The 21,138-nt window shown below is 40.9% G+C and overlaps 1 protein-coding gene across 1 annotated transcript in view; it reads left to right on the forward strand.

The window, feature by feature from the left end:
* The window catches only part of LOC138761931 (high affinity cGMP-specific 3',5'-cyclic phosphodiesterase 9A), a 145,031-nt gene that overhangs the window by 109,669 nt on the left and 14,224 nt on the right, over window positions 1-21,138 (forward strand). Inside the window, exons 9-13 of the mRNA XM_069934916.1 lie at window positions 2,183-2,305; window positions 5,229-5,321; window positions 9,334-9,369; window positions 10,013-10,080; window positions 17,895-17,997. Of these exons, the coding sequence (XP_069791017.1) occupies window positions 2,183-2,305; window positions 5,229-5,321; window positions 9,334-9,369; window positions 10,013-10,080; window positions 17,895-17,997 (423 nt within the window). The remainder of the gene's footprint in view (window positions 1-2,182; window positions 2,306-5,228; window positions 5,322-9,333; window positions 9,370-10,012; window positions 10,081-17,894; window positions 17,998-21,138) is intronic.

The following is a 21,138-nucleotide window of genomic DNA, read 5'->3' on the forward strand; positions in this document are numbered from 1 at the left end:
CTTGAGCTACACCCATTTGCCTGCATTGGCCCCTCAGTGTGAAAAAGTTGCCCTCTTGTCCCTTTTAAATATTTTCTCCTTCACCTTAAATCTGTACCCTCGAGTTTCCAAAATTGTTTAGTTTTCTTGAAGCTAAACAATTTGAAAATCTCAGGGATAGATAATTGGAGTGCATTAAGGTGAGCAAATTGAAATGCATTCAGGTGAGAATCCACAGGGCCAGATCATTCTATGTGAGACATTGGTTCAAGAAACCTGCTAAAATCACCCAAGGATCCCCATGGCAGAAGGTACAGAAGCCTGAAGTTCAGCACCTCAAGGTTTAATAACAATTTTTATCAATGGCTATTGTGTTCTTGAACCTCCCCATATTATCCTTATCATAAACTACTCCAAGAGCAAATATGATCTGCATTAACTAATTTTTTATTTTCTCTTTTTTTCACCTCAGAACAATGTCATAATTTAGTTCAGAGTATCATTGGTTTATCTTGTGTACCTGTGTGCTTTTAGCAAGTAAGAATGTTGATGCATTTGTACATTATGCTCAGATATATGAAAATAAAATCTCACATCACATTGTATCAGATCATATCAAATTCATCCTTGGAATTTGTGAGAAGCCAGAGAAGAAATTGCAGAAACCTTAGCAGAGGTACTTGCATCATCTTTGGCTTCTGGTGAAGTCCTGGAAAATTTGAGGGTGGCTAATCTTGCAAGGCATTTAAAAAGGGCAGCAAGGTCAAGCCAGGGATCTTTAGTTGGAAAATTGCTGGAGGGGTATCTGAGGGACAGGGTCTATCAGCATTTTGGTAGGAAAGATCTGATTAGAGATTGTCAGCTTGGCTTATATGCATGGAAGATCATGTCTCATGAATCTGATTGAGATTTTTGAAGAGGTGACAAGAAGAATGACAGGCAGGGCAGCGGGTTTGTAAATATGTAATTTAACAAGGCTTTTAACAAGATCCGGCATGACAGGTTAATTCAGAAATTTAAATCACTTAGGATCCAAGGAGAACTGGCTTTGTGAAAAGAGTCAGAGGGTGATAAAAGAGGGTTATGTATCTGATGAAAGGCGTGTGATCAAAGATGTGTTGCAGGAGTCAGTGCTGGATCCACTCTTGTTTGTTATCTGTATTATGATTTAGATTGCAATGTATTAAACAGGAATAGTATATGTGGAGATGACATCAAAATTGGTGGTGCTGTTGACATTGTGGAAGAATATCTCAGTTTAGAACATGGAATGATGGATAAAGGATTGACAAGTATGACATTTTTCTCTTTGGAAAGTCAAACTGGGGTTTCACTTACACTGGCAGGGACCAAGAGAGGGTTGGAGAACAGAAAGAGTTAGAGGTGCATAGTTCCATGAAAGTGGCAACAAAAATCTATCCATATATCAGTTTAAATGCCTTTTGAATTTTGTACCCTACCTCCAGTAGCTTGTTCCAGATATGGACTAACTTCTGAGTGGAAACATTCCCTCTCAGAACTATGCCTTTCATGTTAAACCTATGCCCTCCAGTTCTCAAATTGTCTATCCTGGAAAAACAACTGTGAACATTCACTTTATCCATGGCCCTCATGATTTTATAAACCTTATGGCCTCCCATGCTCCAGGGAATAAAAATCCAGCCAGTCCTACTGGTCCCTTCAATGGTGAGCTGTCTCGTCCCAGCAATATCCTGGTGAATAGTCTTTGGACCCCTTTCAACTTATTGATATCTGTCCTATAGTTGTATGACCGAAATTAAGTCAAACCAAATAGGACTTACACAGTAAATGGTAGGGCAGGCGAGTGTTGTAGAACACTGAGGTCTTGGGGTAGAGGTACATTGTTTCTAAAAGTAGTGATACAGTTAGACAAGATGAGGAAAAAGGTTTAAATAGTTAGTATAAGTAATTGTATAAATAGTATCAGCAATTCTATAATAAAGTAACTAGTATTACAGTGGTTGCTCAACTCATACATGTTTGAACAAGATATACTTGTATAAATTGAATATAATCTCCAAGAAATAATTCTTCAAGATTGCATTGACCACAAAACCCAATCATAACACATCACATGTTTGATTTCAAGACTCCATCATTAGTCAAGTTCAGTAAATAGAAAATTAATAGGAGAACTAATGTGAAAAAGAACATTCTAATATTTTCTCCTTGGCTTTTACAGATGTATGGGTTGATCTGGTTAACAGATCTTCAAAGCTGTATGGATGACATTGATATCTTGATCATGCTCACCTCTGCAATATGTCATGACCTGGACCATCCTGGATATAACAATGCCTACCAGGTAACAAGATCTGCTTGGGAAAACCTGATAGAAGTTTATACAATTAGGAGAAAGGGTAGATAGTTAGGGTCCTTTCCCCAGGATAGAACCATCAGATATCAGAGGAAATAGCTTTAAGGTGAGAGAAGAAAAAATCTAAAGGAGGTGGGGTTTTTTTTTCCCCATACAGAGAGTGGTACAGTTGAAGTCCAAAAATCCAGACTGCTCGGGGATTGGATTGGTTTCGATTTTCTGGATTCTCGGGCAGTACTTTTAAAATAAAGAAGAGATGAACAGGTAAATTTTGATAGTTTATTCATTAGCAAATACTGCATGCTTCGTTTATCAAAACAAGCAGCTTTAAAGGAAAATAAAAATCTGTGGCACTTACGCATGCATGTACACACACTAAAGCCCGCTAAACTTGAAATGTTTTAGAGTTTTTGAAAAGTCCGAATTTTTGGGTGGTCTGAATTTCTGGCATCGAGGATTTTTGGACTTCCATTCAATTAAGAAAGGGGGAGATTCAAGCTAGAGGACATGGTTTACGATTGAAGGGGGGAAATTATAAGGGGAACATGAGGGGAAATTTCTTTACACAGAGGGTGGTGGGGATGTGGAATGAGCTTCCGGCAGATGTGGTCGAGGCGGGATCATTGGTTACATTTAAGGAAAGACTGGATCGTTACATGGATAGGAGGGGACTAGAGGAGTATGGACCGGGTGCTGGTCAGTGGGACTAGGAGGGTGGGGATTTGCTACGGCATGGACTAGTAGGGCCGAACTGGCCTGTTCTGTGCTGTAAGTGGTTATATGGTTATAGATGTCTGGAATGAGCTGCTGGATAGGTGGTGGAAGCAGATATGATTGTGATATTTAGGAGGCATTTAGATAACGAGGTGAACGTGTAGGGAATAGAGGGATATAGATCGGAGTTTAGTTTTACATCATGATGGCACAAACATCCAGTGCCATCCTGTTCAATGTTCTGGATGCACAAATTAGAGTGAAAATAGGCTAACACGTAATCACAAAAAGACAAGTTTTGCTGTGAAAATGTACTCTGAAAATTGTCCATATATTTGCATAATCTGATGAATATTTAATAGTCAGTACAAAGTTTACTCATGCTTGAAAGATAATAAACATTTATATCATTTCTGATCCATTTCATGGTTATCAGATATCAAAATGAGGTCATCGCCTCCATTTAACAGTAGTTACAAGCAAAACTCCTGTACTCCAATCGTTCAGTTATGGTGTGAATGATGATATCTGTCCTATAGAACCAAAATATTTTACTTGCTATAGCCAAACAGCTACTAGTAAAGAAAAGCTATAACAGTAAACTAACTGAATTAAATTAAAAGAGACAATAAGATAGTTACAAGTCTTCCTAGTAATTCTGTGCAAAAGAAAATGACTTGCAATAGTGAGGACAGTCGCTTTGTGCTGCAGGATCAGTCTATGATGAGTGAACCAAGAGTCTGATGGAAAGAAACTCGTCTTGAAACTAGAGGTGGCTGCTTTTCAGGCTTCCGTCCCTTCTGCCCAAAGGCAGCAGTGAGAAGAAGTTGTGTCCAGGGTGGTGAGGGTCCTTTAACAGCACCTAATAGCCTGAATATGTCTGGGATTTTCTGATATCAGAAGCAAAGCATATTGGTAAGTACTAGGAAGGGAGTCCATCAGGAACTCCAGGTGCAGGTTTCTGTGAGGGGTGGTGGACAAAGTGGCGACTCTCTATCTGCATTAGAGTAGACAAAAGTTAGAGTTGCATGTACGTTACATTGTAAATGTAGTCTTTCATACCAATAATAGAATCTTTACCTCAATGATGTTAGCTGCCTTCTTGAGGCAGTACATCACCTTCATGTCTGCAAAGGATGGAAGGTCAGAGCTTCAGATGGACCTGGCAATGTTTAGTACCTTCTGCATTCCTGGGTACCATTGGTTAACTGGCAAACCAGGCTTTGATTTCAACAGTCAGTATATTTTCCACAGTGCATCTGTAGAAGTTTGATAGTGTATCCCACGACTTACCAAATCTCCTCAGACTCCTCAGAAAGTAGAGGTGCTGGTGTACCTTCTTCATGGATGACTCGATGTGCTGGCTCCAGGGAAGGTCCTCCAATAGGTGGACTCCCAGAAACATGAAGGTTCTGACTCTCTCATCAATTCAAACAGGTGTGTGGTCCCTTAGTTTTTCCTTGTTCAACAATCCTTGTTCCTTGTTCTTGGTTACAATGAGCAAAATTGTTCTGGCACCACCCAATCAGGTGATTATATCCTAATATTATAATGTATTATTATCCATGTATTATAATGAAAGTATTCCCCTATCATTTACAGTAGTTCTAACCATGTTTATTAATTATTTTAATTACACTATTAAATATCAAAATCCACTTAATTAGCTTTTAAATATTTTCAAATATGAGAGACATTTGAGAACAGTCCAAGGTGCTTTGAGAGCACTGAACTAGTCTCAGGCTCTGATTGACTGAGACTAGTTATGCCTTATAAGCTCAATATGGACTGGTCAAATAACTGGGCTTAGTTTTTTGTCAATATAAATCAAGAAGAGAAACTTAGGCTGCAAGGTGGTAGAATTTGTTTGAGTTAAATTCATTAAGAATAATCTTTTGTGAATAACTTGAAAATTCTTTTTTTTCACTCATCAAGCAGTCAGTTTACAATAGCAGGTTGTATGATTCAGGATATAGTGCAACTGAGTTAATACACCTCCAGAAAACTTGAGGATGATTCAGATTTGGAGCAAAATAAAATGCCTTAAAGTACCACTGTTGTTTTGAATTTTTTTAAATGGATGTCTGAATGTGGGGTTGAAATTGGAAGTACAGTTGTACTAATACTGATAATAAAGTACATTCTTTCTTTGAACTAAAGGTTAATATCAAATATCTGTTTTCTTGTCCCCATTTAGATTAATGCTCGAACAGAACTGGCATTGAGATACAATGACATCTCTCCATTAGAGAACCACCACTGTTCTGTGGCCTTTAAGATCCTGGAAAAGGTAATTCAGCAATAAACATGAGAAAGACATTGGTTAAAAGCTTGACATGCTCATTAAGATAACCTCATTATTCACTTTGTAACTCTTTCCCCCTTACAAGTATGCCCCTTTCAGTTTAAAGAATAATTATGGTTGGAGGTTGCTTCAAGTGACCTTTAACAGCTGGGGAAGGTCTGCAGCTTGTCTTTGGACAATAGTGCCTAGGCATTCAAATGCAGATAATGTAGCCTCTATGTCTTTGATCTTCCTAACATGGCCAGCTTCATTTTGTTCCACTTCAGCTATCAAAATTCTGTATCTCCAATGCAATGATGTGTATTCAAACTAACATCATCAGTCAGTGTTGCCTCCAGTTTCTACTGATTATGGAGGCCTTGCCTCTTACACCCATATAGCTTATAGCTCCCAAACTCCTGTGGAAGATGGCATCTTGTTTGATTCCAAACTAAATGGCTGTCATCTTCTACATTAAAATGAATGTCATTGAGAAATTGAATCATGGTTTTATTAAAGGATAGCCAACAGTTGGAATTAATTCCTCTCTTAAGATTTGAATCTTTTATGACGGATTATTATCTGGAAAATATCTAGGGATATGGAATTGAGAGGTTTAAAGGAAGTTGATCTATAGCTCTTCTCACTGAGCTGCTAGACCAGAGTCAATGAGCTAAAAAGCCTATTTCATTTTCCATCTTTGCTTATTTTACTGTTAGAACATACTAAATTATGCACTCATCCCCTCAAGACTGATATTCAATAATGTATCTATTTCTTCTTAAAACATCACTAATAATCCTCCAGGATAGACAACACCAGGGATTCGACACTCTGCAAGAACAGTCCTATTAATGCTAACATCCACTTTCTGCAGACAATATTTGACATTTTTTTCAAGATTCTGAGAAACAAACATGATTGTGTTTATTATGGTCAATAACTGCACAAAAGTCTGAACATATTTCTGTGATAAATATTCAGAAAAATAATGAATTATTTTAAATTGTGCACTCAGCATCAACATGGTGCTGTAAACATGTCCATTTCCCTTCTTATATAAACATTGCTTGCAACTATTTAAATTGTGTTTTGCTGGTATTAGTGTGTGAAGCCACAATGTGAAATGCACAAAACATGTCAGATATTCAGAGAGTAAAAGATCTAGACACAAAAAAATTACTCGGGTAAACATGTCCAACGATTAGAATGAGAATTAGAATTTATTGTCATGAACAAGTCACAAAATTTGTTGCTTTGCAGCAGCTTCAGAGTGGAAACATTCATATCAACCACCTTACAACAAGGAATAAAAATGGTGCACACAAAGTCAAAGTCAAACAAAATGTCTTTCAATCACTGATTATTCAGGAATCTGATGGCAATGGGGAAGAAGCTGTCCTTGTGCCTCTGTACCATTTTCCTGATGGTAGCAGAGGTCAGAGGGTATGGTCTGGGTGGTGGGGGTCCTTGATGATAATGGCTGCTTTCTTAAGAAACCACCTCTTGTAGATGTGCTCAATGGAGTAAAGTCTGGTACCTGTGATGTTGCAGGCTGAGTTAACAACCCTCTGGAGTTTTTTCTTGTCCTGAGTGTTGGCACCTCAGTACCAGACAGTGATGTAACCAGCCAAAATGCTCTCCACAGTACACAACCTGTAGAAGTTTTCGAGAGTCTCATCAAACACATCACAAAGTATAGATGCTGGTGAGCCTTCTTCATGATTGCATTAGCATGGAGGCTCCAGGACAGACCTTCAGAGATGTTGACATCTAGGAATTTGAAGTTCTTGACCCTCTCCACTACTGAGCCCTCAAAGATGACTGGATCATGTTCTCCTGGCTTCCTCCTGAAGTCCACAATCATCTCCTTGGTTTTGCAAACACTGAGCGCAAGTTTGTTGGTATGACCCATCTCTACAAGCTGACCTATCTCCCGCCTGTACGCACCATCATTGCCGTTAGTGATTCTGCCAATGACTGTGGTATCATTGATAAATTTGTAGATAGCATTAGATTTGTAACAGGCCATCCAGTCATGGGTGTTTAGTGAGTAGAGCAGTGGGCTAAGCACACATCCTTGAGGTGTGTCTCTGTTGATAGTAAGGAGGAGATGTTGTTTCCAATTTGTACTGACTGTAGTTTCCAATATCAAGGATGAGGAAGTCAAGGATCCAGTTGCTGGGGGTTGCAGAAGCCTAGGGTTTGTAGCTTCTTGATCAGCACTGAGGGAATAATAGTATTGAAGGCTGGGCTTTAGTCTACGAGTTGCTATTTTTGAGATTATCCAGAGCTGAGTGGAGAGCCAGCAATATTGCATATGCTGTGGTGCGAAAGTGATGATCGGCAAATTGTAGTGGCTTCAGACCTTTGCTTAAGTATGTATTAATTCTGGCCATGACCAACCTCTCAAAGCATTTCATCACAGTTGATGTTAGTGCTACTGGGTGATAGTAGTTGAGGCAGCTCACTCTACTCTTCTTGGGCACTGGGGTGATTGATGCCCTTTTGAAGTAAGATGGGAACCTTTCTTATTGCAGCAATGAGAGGTTGAAAATGTCCGTGAGCACTCCGGCTAGTTGGTTGGCATAGATTTTCAGTACCCTGCTAGATATACTGTCAGGGCCTGATGGCTTGCTAAGGTTCACCCTCTTGAATGATGTTCTGATGTCGACCTCAGAGACTAATATCACAGGGCCCTCTGCCTTTTCAGGGATTCTAGTAGGCACTGTTGGGTTCTCCTTCTCAAAAGCGGGCATAGAAGATGTTTAGCTCATTGACTAATGAATCATCACAGCCATTTATGGTGTTAGTTTCTAGGTGACAAAACTTATTTAAAAAATTAGTTCCTATGATTTTGTAATATTAAAAGAAAACAGTTTTTAGTTGTAGTGGTGTCCTGAACATTCTAAATTTTGGTGTAAAGTATGAGATTTCAGGATGTTTTCTTGCATAAACTGCACTTCTGCTGAGTTACATTTTTGCACTTGGATAACAAAATGTTTTTTATCTAGCTTTTTTATATTTATTGTCTCTTTTTAATTCAATTAAATATTGTTATGAACTAATAAAATCTTATTAGTAACAACAAAGGAACAGCAATGGAAAATACACCAGACAATGGTAAATTCAAAATAATAGTTTTTATTAAACTATTAAGAACATAACATTTCTTACTTATCTCTAAACTTAACTCTAACTTAATTCCCACTCTGCACAAATGTAGGTATGTATGTTAAAATTCAAAACATTACAGTTCAGTCTTAAGACTGAAAAGCCAACTTTAAACTTCAGCATCAAAATTCTTAAGTTGCTTGAAGATTTTTAAATCACAGCTCACCTTTAAACATCATGTCTTCAGATTTCTTTAAACTTGCAAGTATTTTGATGAGTTGTTTTTCAGAGAGATCGTTCTTCTCACAAGTGATTTCACAAAGTCTCTCTTATCTTGCCTAAAAGTTATTTTCCGCTGATTTCTTTCTTAATCAAGAGCAAAGTAGTCTTACTTACTTTACAGCCACTTGTTTATCATCCCCTTTTCCAGGAGCAACACACAAAAGTACCTTTTTCCGGTTAATGTATCTTCAATTCCGAAACTGTCCTCCTTACTCAAAGAAACAGTGAAGTGACTCTTCTTTAGGGCCACACAATACAGAGCAGCATCTTCTTTCTCCAGAGACTACTGTTTTACCCCTGTGTCTTTCGCAGGGTGGTTTCAAAATGTCTCTCTCTTCATTTATGTTTCTCTGAAATCATCTGACCTGACATCACTACTGTTTCAGTTTCATTTCTATCCAAAACACACTTGTCACTTCACATCCTCAAACTCTGACCCTCATCTCTGTTTAAGTGGTTACATGACTCCATAAAGTCTACACAGGTCATTCTAATGGTACATGAGTTTTGAAACAGCTACTAAAATAATGCTGAATGTACACAAAAATGTTTTTAAGAACCACACACAGTATTTGTCTTCAATTAAGAAACTAATTCAGCTTTATGGCTCTTGTTTTTCCAGACATGTCGACTCCGAAAATTACTTCTGTGTGAAAAGGTATATGGTGTCTCTGTGTGACCCTGAATCCAGCCCACAATTCCCTCATTAGAAATATATTTAACTCATTTTACTAAAAAATAACTAATCTTTATAACTAAAGATTTTAACTTTAAATCTTTATGACTAAAGATTTTATCTTTAAATCTTTATGACTAAAGATTTTAACTTTAAAGATTAATAATAACACAAATCTGTGACAGTATGCTATTATAATTTTTAAAAAAGTTGTTTTTGTAGTTATTTTTCTTTATAAAGTACCTGTTCAGCTGCAACAAGTGAGAATTTAAATGCTGTACAATTCATCTGACACTAAACTCATCATTATTATCATATTGAGAATGACATTTATGAAATCTAATCCTTTTAAAGCTTATATTTTAGAATTTCATCTACTTTTACCACATGAGATTATAATCTGTTAATACTATTCTAAAAAGATTTTGATGATCCTTGGTTCCATCCATGTTCATTAGCATTTTGGGATTTTATTCTTTGATTCACTCTAACTTTTAATGGAAGCTGCACATCATGCACTTTTTCAGTAATCATTTACAGGGACTCTGTTCAGTTATGGATGTTAACAGTAAATACAGATGATGGTTCTGGTATAATTTTCTTTTTCATTTTCTTGCACCCTCAGCATGAAAACAATATATTCCGAAATTTGACAACAGAACAATATAAACGAATTCGAGAGGGAATGATAAAGTGAGTACTCCAACTTCTCATCTTGCAATAGGAAGATGTAGAAAGTAAGATTTTTATGCACTAATACATAGTACTTCTGTATATGATAATAATCCTCACTTATTTTCTGTGGAAATTCCTTTCTAATAGTGTATGTGAATTGTTTATAATTGGGTCAATGAGAAGATATGGAAATTCTGCCACTATCAAGAATGTACCTTCTCACAGCAAGATGGAGAATAAGGCATTGCACTAGCAGAGGTAGAAGAGTTGCTGCTTCATAGTGTCAGAGACCCAACTTCAATCCTGATCTTTGGTGCTCTCTAATTTTGCATATCTGTCCTGTAACAGAAGGACTTTTTACACAGAGATCCTGCAATACTGCCACAAAAAGGACCCATCATGAAACCAACTTTGGCCATTTACACTGAACCAAACAATGCCTTTATAATGCCGGGCCAGTGTGTCATTTTACATAGCAAGCCGGCATTCTGGGAGCAAAAGAGGTGGGACATAACACAACAGTGTTGGCATCAGCATCTAGTGTAATGTATAACATAGCGTATTTGATGGCATGTAAGACCCACCTTTTTTTTCCACAAAAAGGCTCAAAAATATCCCCCAGGTCTTATATACAAAGTTGAAATTAGGGTGATAATGGTGAGTCTGCTGACAGTGATCATCGTCTCTGCTTGGCTCGCTAGCGTCACCGCTATCTATCAATGGGTGCTGGTGGTAGGCTGTCGGGGGTGGGGGGGTGGGGGGAGAGTGGGATCAGTGTGGGGCTGGTGGTTGGCTGTCAGGAGACTTTCCCTACGGCTTGCTGTCGGTCTCCATACAGGTCATTGTTGTGTTGAGAAAGTATCAGGTTAGAGAGGGATGAGTCTGGACACACGGTTTGCAATCAAACATAACTTTTATTAACACACAACAATTAATAGAAGAGTGTGGGAAAATCGTAACAAGAATAAAACTTGCACAATTTACAAAAGAGCGTGGGAATATATGCACATAATTTAATAAAACATAGGCTTGCAATTAATAAACGAGTGTGGGAAAATTGTAATGGGAAACAAGCAGGGGAGAAAATTAAACAATGCATGCCCATTACAATATTTCATTGGGTAGCATATATTTACACACCAATTTTTGTCAATCTTCCAGTTGCAAGTTAATCCAAAATTTACTGGGAATCCAATGAGCGCACTTTGGGAAACAAAATATGATATAGCAAATGGAAATTAACAATGGGTACAAGAAAACGAGAACTGCATATGCTTTTCACTTTTAAATGCAAATTAACTCAAACAATACATTGCTACTATCAGCAAGGAGAAAATGAAAATGGGTTCTAAAAACTAAACTATTAACTTAATTTGACTAAAAGTAGCTTAAGTGTAGGAAGTGACACTTAATAACATTCATGGAATATGGGTTTAGTGCAAGAAATTGACACCAAGGAACTGGCAACCACAACTGGATTGAATGGTGAAGCAGGCAAAAAGTGCTAAACAGCTCACTCTTTGAGAATGATTTTGTATTGTTTACAAAATCATGTACCCTTATATGATAAAGAAGTGGGGATTCCTATATATTCCATATAGATCTATTTATCTATATCAATGGTCTTCAAAATTTTTCTTTCCACTCACATTCAACCTTTAGTAAGGGATTACTTAAGGCAGTATGTGAGTGGAAAGAAAAAGTTTGAGAACCACTGATCTATCGCAATTTAATTTATCGCAATACTATGACTCAGCTTCAGTGCAGTGCACACCTTACCCACGACCCTTCCAAGTGACCTAGCATGGAATAGTGTCCAGGGCTATCACCATGGTGTGCTGGGGAGGGTGGTTCTTATATGCCATCAAAAACTATACACAACACAAACACATCCTTTTCTGACCTGGTCCCTGAACAATGGATCGCCCTTTTTACACAAGCATCAATTTGGCACTGTTGCTACCTCTTCTACTCGCTTAAAGGCAGGACTGGAATGATCCCCCCATTCCATGTTTGTACCTTTTACACAGAAGGCATAGCTCAATAATGGTGCAACATTCCCCCATCAAAGTGGCTGTGTGAAAGGGGTTTCCACCAAGTGTTCAGGGTTCTTTTGACATTCCAAAGATGATGGAGCTGTTAGTTTAATTGTAAATTTCCATATTGTGGAGTTGAATAGTAGCAGCTAAAGGGAGTTGATGGCAATGGTGGGAAAATAAAGTAGGAAGTGCAAATGGGCATTTGATGATTGGCATGGACTTGGTGAATCCAAGGGCCTGTTTTCCAAGCTGTATTGCTTTTAGATTTAATGCTAATGTTATTTTTGAATCCAGGAAGTAGCAGTTTGACAACCCCCTGGAGCAAATATAACTGTTGCAATGCTCTTGAACTCTGTGCAAGATGTGGCAGACTGCTTTTTCAGCAGTTATTCAACAGTTACTTTCTGTTCTAATGCAATAGAGCACAATTGGCTTGTCAGTCCCAATAGAAGCTGTATCATAAATAAAGTACATTTGAGAGCATGCTTCAATTTGGCAGTATATGCTCAAAGTTACAGATTGGAGAGATATTTATCTTGCAATGGGTTACTTTTGCTTGGAAGGGAATGGTATTTTTAATGAGATGACACCAGTGCAGAAAGAGAGGATCCACCAGGAAGAACAGTAAGAGTAGACAACTGGTGTATTATTCCTCTATGGTCATTTCCTCCTCAAACAGGTTTATTGGCTTGGATACTGTTGGGCATATGGCCTGCAGTTTGTGGCACCTTGGAGGGTTATACTGCAGATTTCAGATTTCACAGAAAGAAGGGAGGAATAAGACTGGGAGAGAGATAGTGTTTGGAAAATCTTTTGTTACAAAGGCAGGTATGCATTTTTGTGGCCAAAAATGAGACTCCAGGATAGTTCATTGCTTCACTGATGCTTGGGTCAAGGATACCTTGGAGTGGCTGCAGGATATTCTGAAGTAAGTAACAGCCAGCAGTTATGTTACATTTTGTCCAAATGTCATAGATAGGATAAGGGAAAAGGATCTGCAACATGAGTTTAGGGAGCGAGGTTGTTGTTACATATTTGCCTGTAGAAGACTGATAGAATCTATGACATAATGCAGCATCTCCTCTGACTCTCTTCATGGCTGCCTCAATGTGCTGGGTCCTGGATAGGCCATTCAAAGAACAGAATGTTGAAGGTCATAATCTCTGGATTGCTTCCAGTGCTACGTGCTAGTGAATATAGAAATAGGAGAATAGTTCAGATGAATATATGTTGATAAGCATTGAAGAATGAGCTTTAGGTTTCTGGGTCACTGGGATTATTTGAGGGGATGGGGCAACCTGTATAAGAGGGATAGGTTGTACTTTAACCAGAATGGAACCAAGATTGTCATCGGGATGATGTGCTATTGGGGAAGATTTTAACTGTGAGTAGACAAGAGAAAGGGGCTCAGGGTAGATGTCCAGTGGGGAGATATTGCAATTGAGGAGAAAAAGCCAGCAAGTTCAGTCAGCAGTGTGGGTGGGTAAATACAGATGAATACAAAGCTAAATTGCATCTATTTAAGGCATGGAGTCTCGCTGAGAAGGGAGTTGAACTTGAAATTGTAATTAATATTATGATGCTGCTTCCATTACTGAAATGTGGTTGAATGATGGACAGGTAACTCAATATCTCAAGGTACAGAATGTTTAAAACAGAGGAGTGTAAAAGGAGAGGTGATATTGCACCTCTGGTTAAGGAATCCATTACTTTTGTACTGAGGGAGGAATTAAAAGTGAAAGAGTGTTATCACTTTGCTAGGAGCACCTACTTGTAGGTAAATATACATTTGCTCAGTGGCAAGCACTCAAAGGAGCAATACCGTAACAAGACTTCAGGGCCAACATTTAAGAGTAAAAGCCAGGGCTGAGGTACAGGGAGCTCTGGATATCTTGGGAAGCTGGGGTGGGGTTTTAAAAAAAAGGAGCATGCAGCAAGTATAGAGAACTAAAGTTGGGAGAGGTCTCTCATAAAAAGTGTGGGGGAGATGCTTAAAAATCTAATTAGGAAAGCAAGAGGGGTCATAAAATATCACTGAATAAGTGATGTATTCATGAATAATCTATGTATGCAAGGATATGAGAACAACCAGAGTAAATGTCGGGCTCATTAGGGACACGGGCAATCTGTGCATGGAGCTAGAAGGTGCAGGTGAAGTAGTCAATAATTTTCTTCAATATTCACAATGGAAATGAACTTTGTGGTTGGAGGCCTAGCAAAGCACAAGGCGAATTTCTCATGCAAGTATCCAAATACAGTAACTAGAATTCAAGCAATCAGCAATCTCAAGCAACTGGTAAAAAAGCAAAGTGTAAAATAAATGGGTAATAAATATGGGATCTTAAAATTGGTGTGCCTTGCTGTTCTCCATTCACGCAAAACACCGCCTCAGGCAACCTTAAAATTCGCTTATCCAGCATCTGCCAATCCCTGTAGGTGCTGGTTAACAGGGGTTTTACTGTGTGTACTTGATGCCCCAACAGATAATACAAAGATTGTGGAAGGTAGTCTAAGGCTGAAGGATTATATCATTGAGTTGACAAAATGGGCTGAGATATAGGATGACAAAGTGAGTTTTTGGCATATTGGCCTCCATAAATCAAAAGTATTGAGTACAGCATTTCATACGTTATGATGAAGTTATGTAAGACATTGTTGAGCCCAGATTTGGAGTATTATGTGCAATTTTCCTACCTACAGGCAAGATATCAACGTATCTCATTAAAGGCATGGTTAGCGGTTAGCACAACGCTACAGCGCCAACAAACCAGGTTCAAATCCGGCGCTGTCTGTCAGGTGTCTGTACATTCTCCCCGAGTCTGTGGGTTTCCTCCGACTTCTAGGTCAATTGGGTGTAATTAGGTGGTATGGGCTTGTGGGCGGGAAGGGCCTGTCACTGTGCTGTACATCTGCATTTAAAATTTAAATGTACAATTTTTAAGATTTAAAGAGAGCAGGAAATATCAGATCAGAAACTATTTATTGTCATGTAATAAAACAGATATGTAATATTACACAAAATTGCCTTTAGATTGCCATTAGCATTGCCCAGTGCACCTTGTAGTCAGAGAAAGAGAAGCAAAAGAGAGACCCATGATGATGAGTGTCCATGGATCTTCCTGCAGCGCTCCCACAGCCTCTGCAGCCACACAAGACTCCATTTCAGTTCAAATTATAGGCAACCCAAGCCTCGATCCAAATCTCCGCCATGAGGAGGAAGCCTTCAGCGCTTGGGACCTTTGGGAACCCATGTTGGCCTCAGAACTCTCTTGAATCCCAGTTCTGATATCTGGTTCTCATGAGCCAGTCTCCGGCACCCTGCAGCCTGGTGTGAGTCCTTTGACCTCATCACCAACAATACACCACCTGTGTGTGTCCTTCAGCCACAGAACTCCTCGCTAGTCTGCCACCATGGCCAACATCCTTGGGGTCATCTCCTCTGATTCCCCTTCTCAGTGGGGGGGGGTGTTCTCCCCATTACTGGTGGCCTGCATCATCTGTTGTTTCCCCAGACTCGTGCCTGCTGTTAAACCAAGGCATCGTAATTTTGGGCCTAGACCCTGGGTTTGCAGGATTTTAAATAAAAATTCATCAGTTCCTTTGAGGGTTTTAAAGCCTGTATAGAGTCATCAGCAGTTGGTCTGGGCAGGAGGACACTGCAAGGGAGCATCCTCTCTCTGCTGCCTGCTGTTCCTGGGTCCACATCAGTGGCACCACTGCCATTATAGGAACTCTGGCAGCATTGTCTTATTTTTGTTGTTGTTGCTGGGACTTGAGGACGTGAGTTGTGGGGAAAGGTTGAATAGTTTTGGACTTTATTCCCTGATGCGTTGGAGAATGAGGGGAGATTTGATAGAGGAATACAACATTACAAGGGGTATAGATAAGGTATATGCAAGCAGGTTTTTCCACTAAGGTTTGGTGAACACAGGTTAAGAGTGAAAGATGAAATGTTTAAGGGGAGCATTAGGTTGAACTTCTTCAATTAGGGGATGATGAGAGTGTGGAATGAGCTGCCATAGGAAGTGATTAGATGTGGGTTTGATTTTGACATTGAAGAGAAGATTAGATAGATACAGGGAAGGATATGGAGGGCAAGAGTCTGGATGCAAGTTGATATGACTAAACAGAAAAATAGTGTTGCGTGGACTAGATGGGCTGAAGGGCTGGTTTTGTTGCTATCATGTTCAATGTTTCTACGGTTAAATAGTATTTGGAGTTTAATAAAGATACATATGAGGTGATTCATTTGGGAACACTAATGAGGCTGGGACATAACCCATGAATGTTAAGACCCAAGGGAGCATTTGAGGATCAGAGGGACCTTCTGCAAGTCCAAAATCTTGAAAGTGGCAATGCCTGTAGATAATGTGGTTAAGAAGGAATCATTAGTCAGAGTAGGGAGGTTTTACTCCACTTTTATAATGCTTGGTCAAATCTCAGCTGGGGTAATTCTGGTCACCACACTATTGGAAGTGTAATAACACTGGAGAGGGTATGGGGAGATTCACCATTTTGTTGCCTGGGATGGAGTGACCTAGTGACGAGGAGAGGCTGGGTTTTTTTTCCCTGGAGTGGAAGAACTTAAGATGGGTCTTCAGTGAGGTATGTAATATGATGAAGGATTTAGATAAGGTTGGGTGAAGGAAACTTTTCCTCTTCTCAGAGGTGAATAATATGGGAGGACATACTTTTAGGTTTGTGATAGTACAGATTTTATCATCAATGTGTATATTCGTAAAGATGGTAGTGTAGGAAGACTGTGATTGGCTGAGAGTGTAGCCACACCTACTGGCAGGTCTTAAAGGATTGCTCCTAGCCAGACTAGGTCATTCTGGACTGGTTGACCTACTTGTGATATGCTCCAGTCTTTTAGTTAATAAAAGCCTTGGTTTGGATCAGCAAGTCTTTGGTTCTTTTGACACACACTACAAGGTTGAGATGTAGACAGACATAAACATACAGCACAATAAGAGGCCTTCCGGTCCACAAGCCCCTGCCTCCCAAATACACACAATTAAACTTCAACTCCCCCTCTCCCATATGTTTTGAAGGGTGGGAGGAAACTGGAGCTCCCAGAGGAATCCCAAGCAGACGCGGAAGAACATACAAACTCCTTACAGACATTGCCAGATTCGAAACAGGGTCGCTGACGCTGTAAGAGCGATGTGCTAACCACTACGTTAACCGCACCACCCCCTAAGGTATAAAAGATTTAGAAAGGATCTAAGAGGGACTTTTTTCACCCAGAGTGGTGAGTTCTTGCCTGAAAGAGGAGTTGAAAGTATTTAAGAAGTGTTTGGATCAGGCACTCAAATCACTGAAGCATAGAAGCTATAGGCCAAGTGCTGGAGGATGGGATTAACACAGATGAATATCCTCTGGTCATTTTCGATAGACTGAATTATGTTTTCATGCTGTATGACTCTGAGACTCTTAAGTCTTTAAATGAGAAAGTAGTTTTCACCCAACTGGGGTTATATAAACACAAACAGTGAACATCATGTTCGTGGAACATGAAAAATGGAAAATCTGGAAGTCATAGGTACCTCATGTTTGACCAAGATGTATTACTGTAGACAGGAAATAGCTGAAAACTTACATTACAAAAGAAAGTTACCATGACGGATGATGGGATAACAGTGACATTTGAAAGGTAGCCACTGGGTGTAAGAAAAATAGAGGGTTATGGCCTTGGGGTAGGGTAGAATTAAATTATTGTGGTGTAGGTTTTCATAGGTTAGCACAACATCATGGACTGAATAGCCTGAACATGTTCTATGTTCTATGTAGATGCGTCCTGGCCACAGACATGGTTCGTCACAATGAGATTCTGAACCAGTTCAGGTCCATTCTTCCAGTGTTTGATTTTAAGAACAAAGACCACAAGGAAACTGTGAGTATCCAAGCTATTGAACCTCCCTCTTAGAGTTGCTGTCTATACATGTTTAGTTGAATTACCGAAGTTAAAGATATTTCAGGATTGATAATTTAATGGTAAATGGTTAGACCCTGGCATTGATGTCCAAAGCCAAGAGTCCAAATCCTTGCTCTGTCATATACATGGTGCCTGAGCATGATGCAATGTGAAAAACTGTTAGCTGGAATACTGGCATTTATACCAAGCATTTAACTTAAATTAAGAATCTCTCCCATTTACTCATAACTCTCCTATTGATGATAACAGTAGAAAAAAACAAAACATAATAAATAGGAAAAGCAATAGGCCATCTGGCCTGTTGAGGTTGCTCCATTATTTAATAATAATCAGGGTCCACCAACTTGCCTTTTCTCCATGACATTTATTTCCCTAATTATGCAAAATTTAATCCGTGAGCCAATAGTGTGGCGCTCACCAGTGTGTCCTTTGTTGCTGTGAAGGTGCCCTCTGCCTCTTTTGACTAAACCAGGACCTTGTCTTTCGCAGCGAGCATGGAGAATAACGGCCTCATGATGCAGGCTGCACCGGGAATGAAGCGATGATAAAAGTTCACCATACCAATAAACTCTTGCAGGATCTTGAGGGTGTTGGGTTTGGGAAACTGACGCACAGCCGCGACTTTCTCTGGTGCCAGGGCGGCTCCGGCCGCCGAGGTAATGCGCCCCAGGAACTGCAGCGTCTGCTTGCCAAACTGACACTTGGCCACATTAACCGTGAGACCAAACACTGCCAAACGGGCAAACAGGGTGCGGAGGTGGACTTTGTGCTCCTCGTGGTCGTGGCTGGCGATAAGGATGTCATCGAGGTATATGAACACAAAGTCCAGATCCCAGCCTACTGCATCCATGAGGCGCTGGAAAGTCTAGGCCGCGTTTTTAAGTTCGAAAGGCATCCATAAAAACTCAAACAGCCCAAATGGGGTGATGATCGTGGCCTTATCAATATCATCAGGGTGGACCGGGATCTGATGGTAACCCCGTACGAGGTCGATTTTCGAGAATACCTGGGCACCGTGGAGGTTTCCTGTGAAGTCCTGGATGTGCGGGACTGGATACCTGTCCAGTGTAGTCACATCGTTCAGGCGCCGATAATTCCCGCAGGGTCGCCAGCTCACAAAAGACTTGGGAACCATGTGGAGAGGTGAGGCCCAGGGTCTGTCGGACCGGTGGACAGTCCCCAACTCCTGCAGGTGGGAGAACTCTCTTTGGCCAGCTGTAGCTTTTCAGGTGGTAGTCTCCTGGCCTTGGAGATATGGTGATAAACCCTGTGCTGGGACATGGAGGTGGTGAATTGTGATTGTAGAATGATGGGGATCTCGTCGAATATGCTGGAATACTCGTCCCTGGGAGTGGTGATGGCGGCTATCTCCGGCCTGCAGACTTCCGTGGTATCGAGGTGGACCGAATGGAAGGTGCGAGTATTGACCAGCTGTTTGCCCTTTACATCCACCAGTAGGCCATGTGCCCTGAGGAAATTGGCCCCCAATAGTGGCACCCACTAAGGCCAGCTCGAACCTCCAGTGGAACTTATCTTTCCCAATATGGATCTGCACCCTGCAGTGCCAAAGGTCTTCATGGTGGACCTGTTGGTTTCCCGCAGGGTGGGACCCCGTACTCGGGTCCAGGCCTCAAGGATGGTCGGGGATAAGATGCTCAGTTCCGCTCCGGTGTCCACCAGGAACTGCCAGCTAGTGGACTTATCGGTTCTCACGGAGGAGGCTGTTTGTGTGGCCAGCCACTGCAGCCATCAATGGCAGCTGGCCAGGTCGTTTCGCTGAAAGTTACAGAGCTGTCTGCACTTACGAGCCTGGGCTCTCCAGCATTGATGATAGAAGCACCAGGTGGGATGGTGCTCCTCTGGCTTGTTCTTGGGGGGAGGGCTGTGACCGGCTGGTTCCTGGGTGGGTGACCTGGCTGAGGGCAGCCTCATTTTACCTTTTGGTTCGCCAGAAGGTATCTGCTCGGACTGCAACTCGCCATGGGTTCGTGAATTCCTTGTCCACCAGCAGGAGCTGAATGTCTTCAGACATCTGCTCCAAAAAGATCTGATGGAACAAGAAACAGGGCTTGTGGTCCTCCGCCAGTGCCAGGATCTTGTCCATCAAGGCCGACAGTGTTCTGTCTCCTAGCCCATCTAGGTGCAGGAGTCTGGAGGCACGTTGTTGTGGGGAGAGGCCAAATGTGCCCAGAAGGAGATTTTTGAAGGCAGGGTATTTACCCTCAGCTGGTGGGTTGCGGATGAGGTCATCCACCCTGACTGCAGTCTCCTCGTCCAGCATGCTCACGGTGTGGTAAAACGTTGTGGCATCTGAAGAGATATTCCTCAGGTGAAACAGCGACAGCATTAATCTCCACGGGATCCATGTTGGGCGACCAGAAAAATGTCTAGCTCATCGGGATAACCAATGTAGCAGCAGCTACTAAGCAAGAGACTCACAGCCACCTCATTGGGGGGGGGGTCTCATCGACTGTTTATTTCAAATCTTGCACGCGCCTCTTTAAGACCAACGTGAGCTCTGGCCCCCACGTAGGCGGTGATGTCATAACAGCTGTCCTAGGCACACGCTGGGTTAAAGCCACGAGGCAAGGAGGTCCCCCAACGGTGCCGTTTTCTCATGGCTGCCCTGCTACGTGGCAGTACAAGTGGGGCTGGTTCGCCATGAGTATGTGCGCCGTCACAAAGGCATATTGAGGCTCAAATCAGGAAAAAAGGTATAGAGAGCAAGAATCAAATGAGTCCCTTGACAAGTATTAGGGTACATTTAAGAAGGAAATGAGGAGAGCAATAAAGAGAGATAAGACATCCTTGGCAGGTAAAGTAGAATTCTAAAAGATTCGACAAGTATATTAAGAGCAAAAGGGTAACCAGGGAGAGAGACACCCCCCGCCTTTCATTCAGTTTAGTGTAATCATATGTGTGTGGAGTCACAGGAGATGGGTGAGATCTTCAATGAATACCACTGATATGCCATAGACATGGACCAGACTTTAACCACCACTAAACTGACCAGTGGGAAAACATCTCCATCTGTTAACCCAGTAGGGTGGAGTATCTCTACATCTATAGCCAAAAGTAAGGACATCACATTAACCCCCC

The sequence above is a fragment of the Narcine bancroftii genome, chromosome 4 (genome assembly GCF_036971445.1).
Source record: "Narcine bancroftii isolate sNarBan1 chromosome 4, sNarBan1.hap1, whole genome shotgun sequence".
NCBI classification, from domain to species: domain Eukaryota; kingdom Metazoa; phylum Chordata; class Chondrichthyes; order Torpediniformes; family Narcinidae; genus Narcine; species Narcine bancroftii.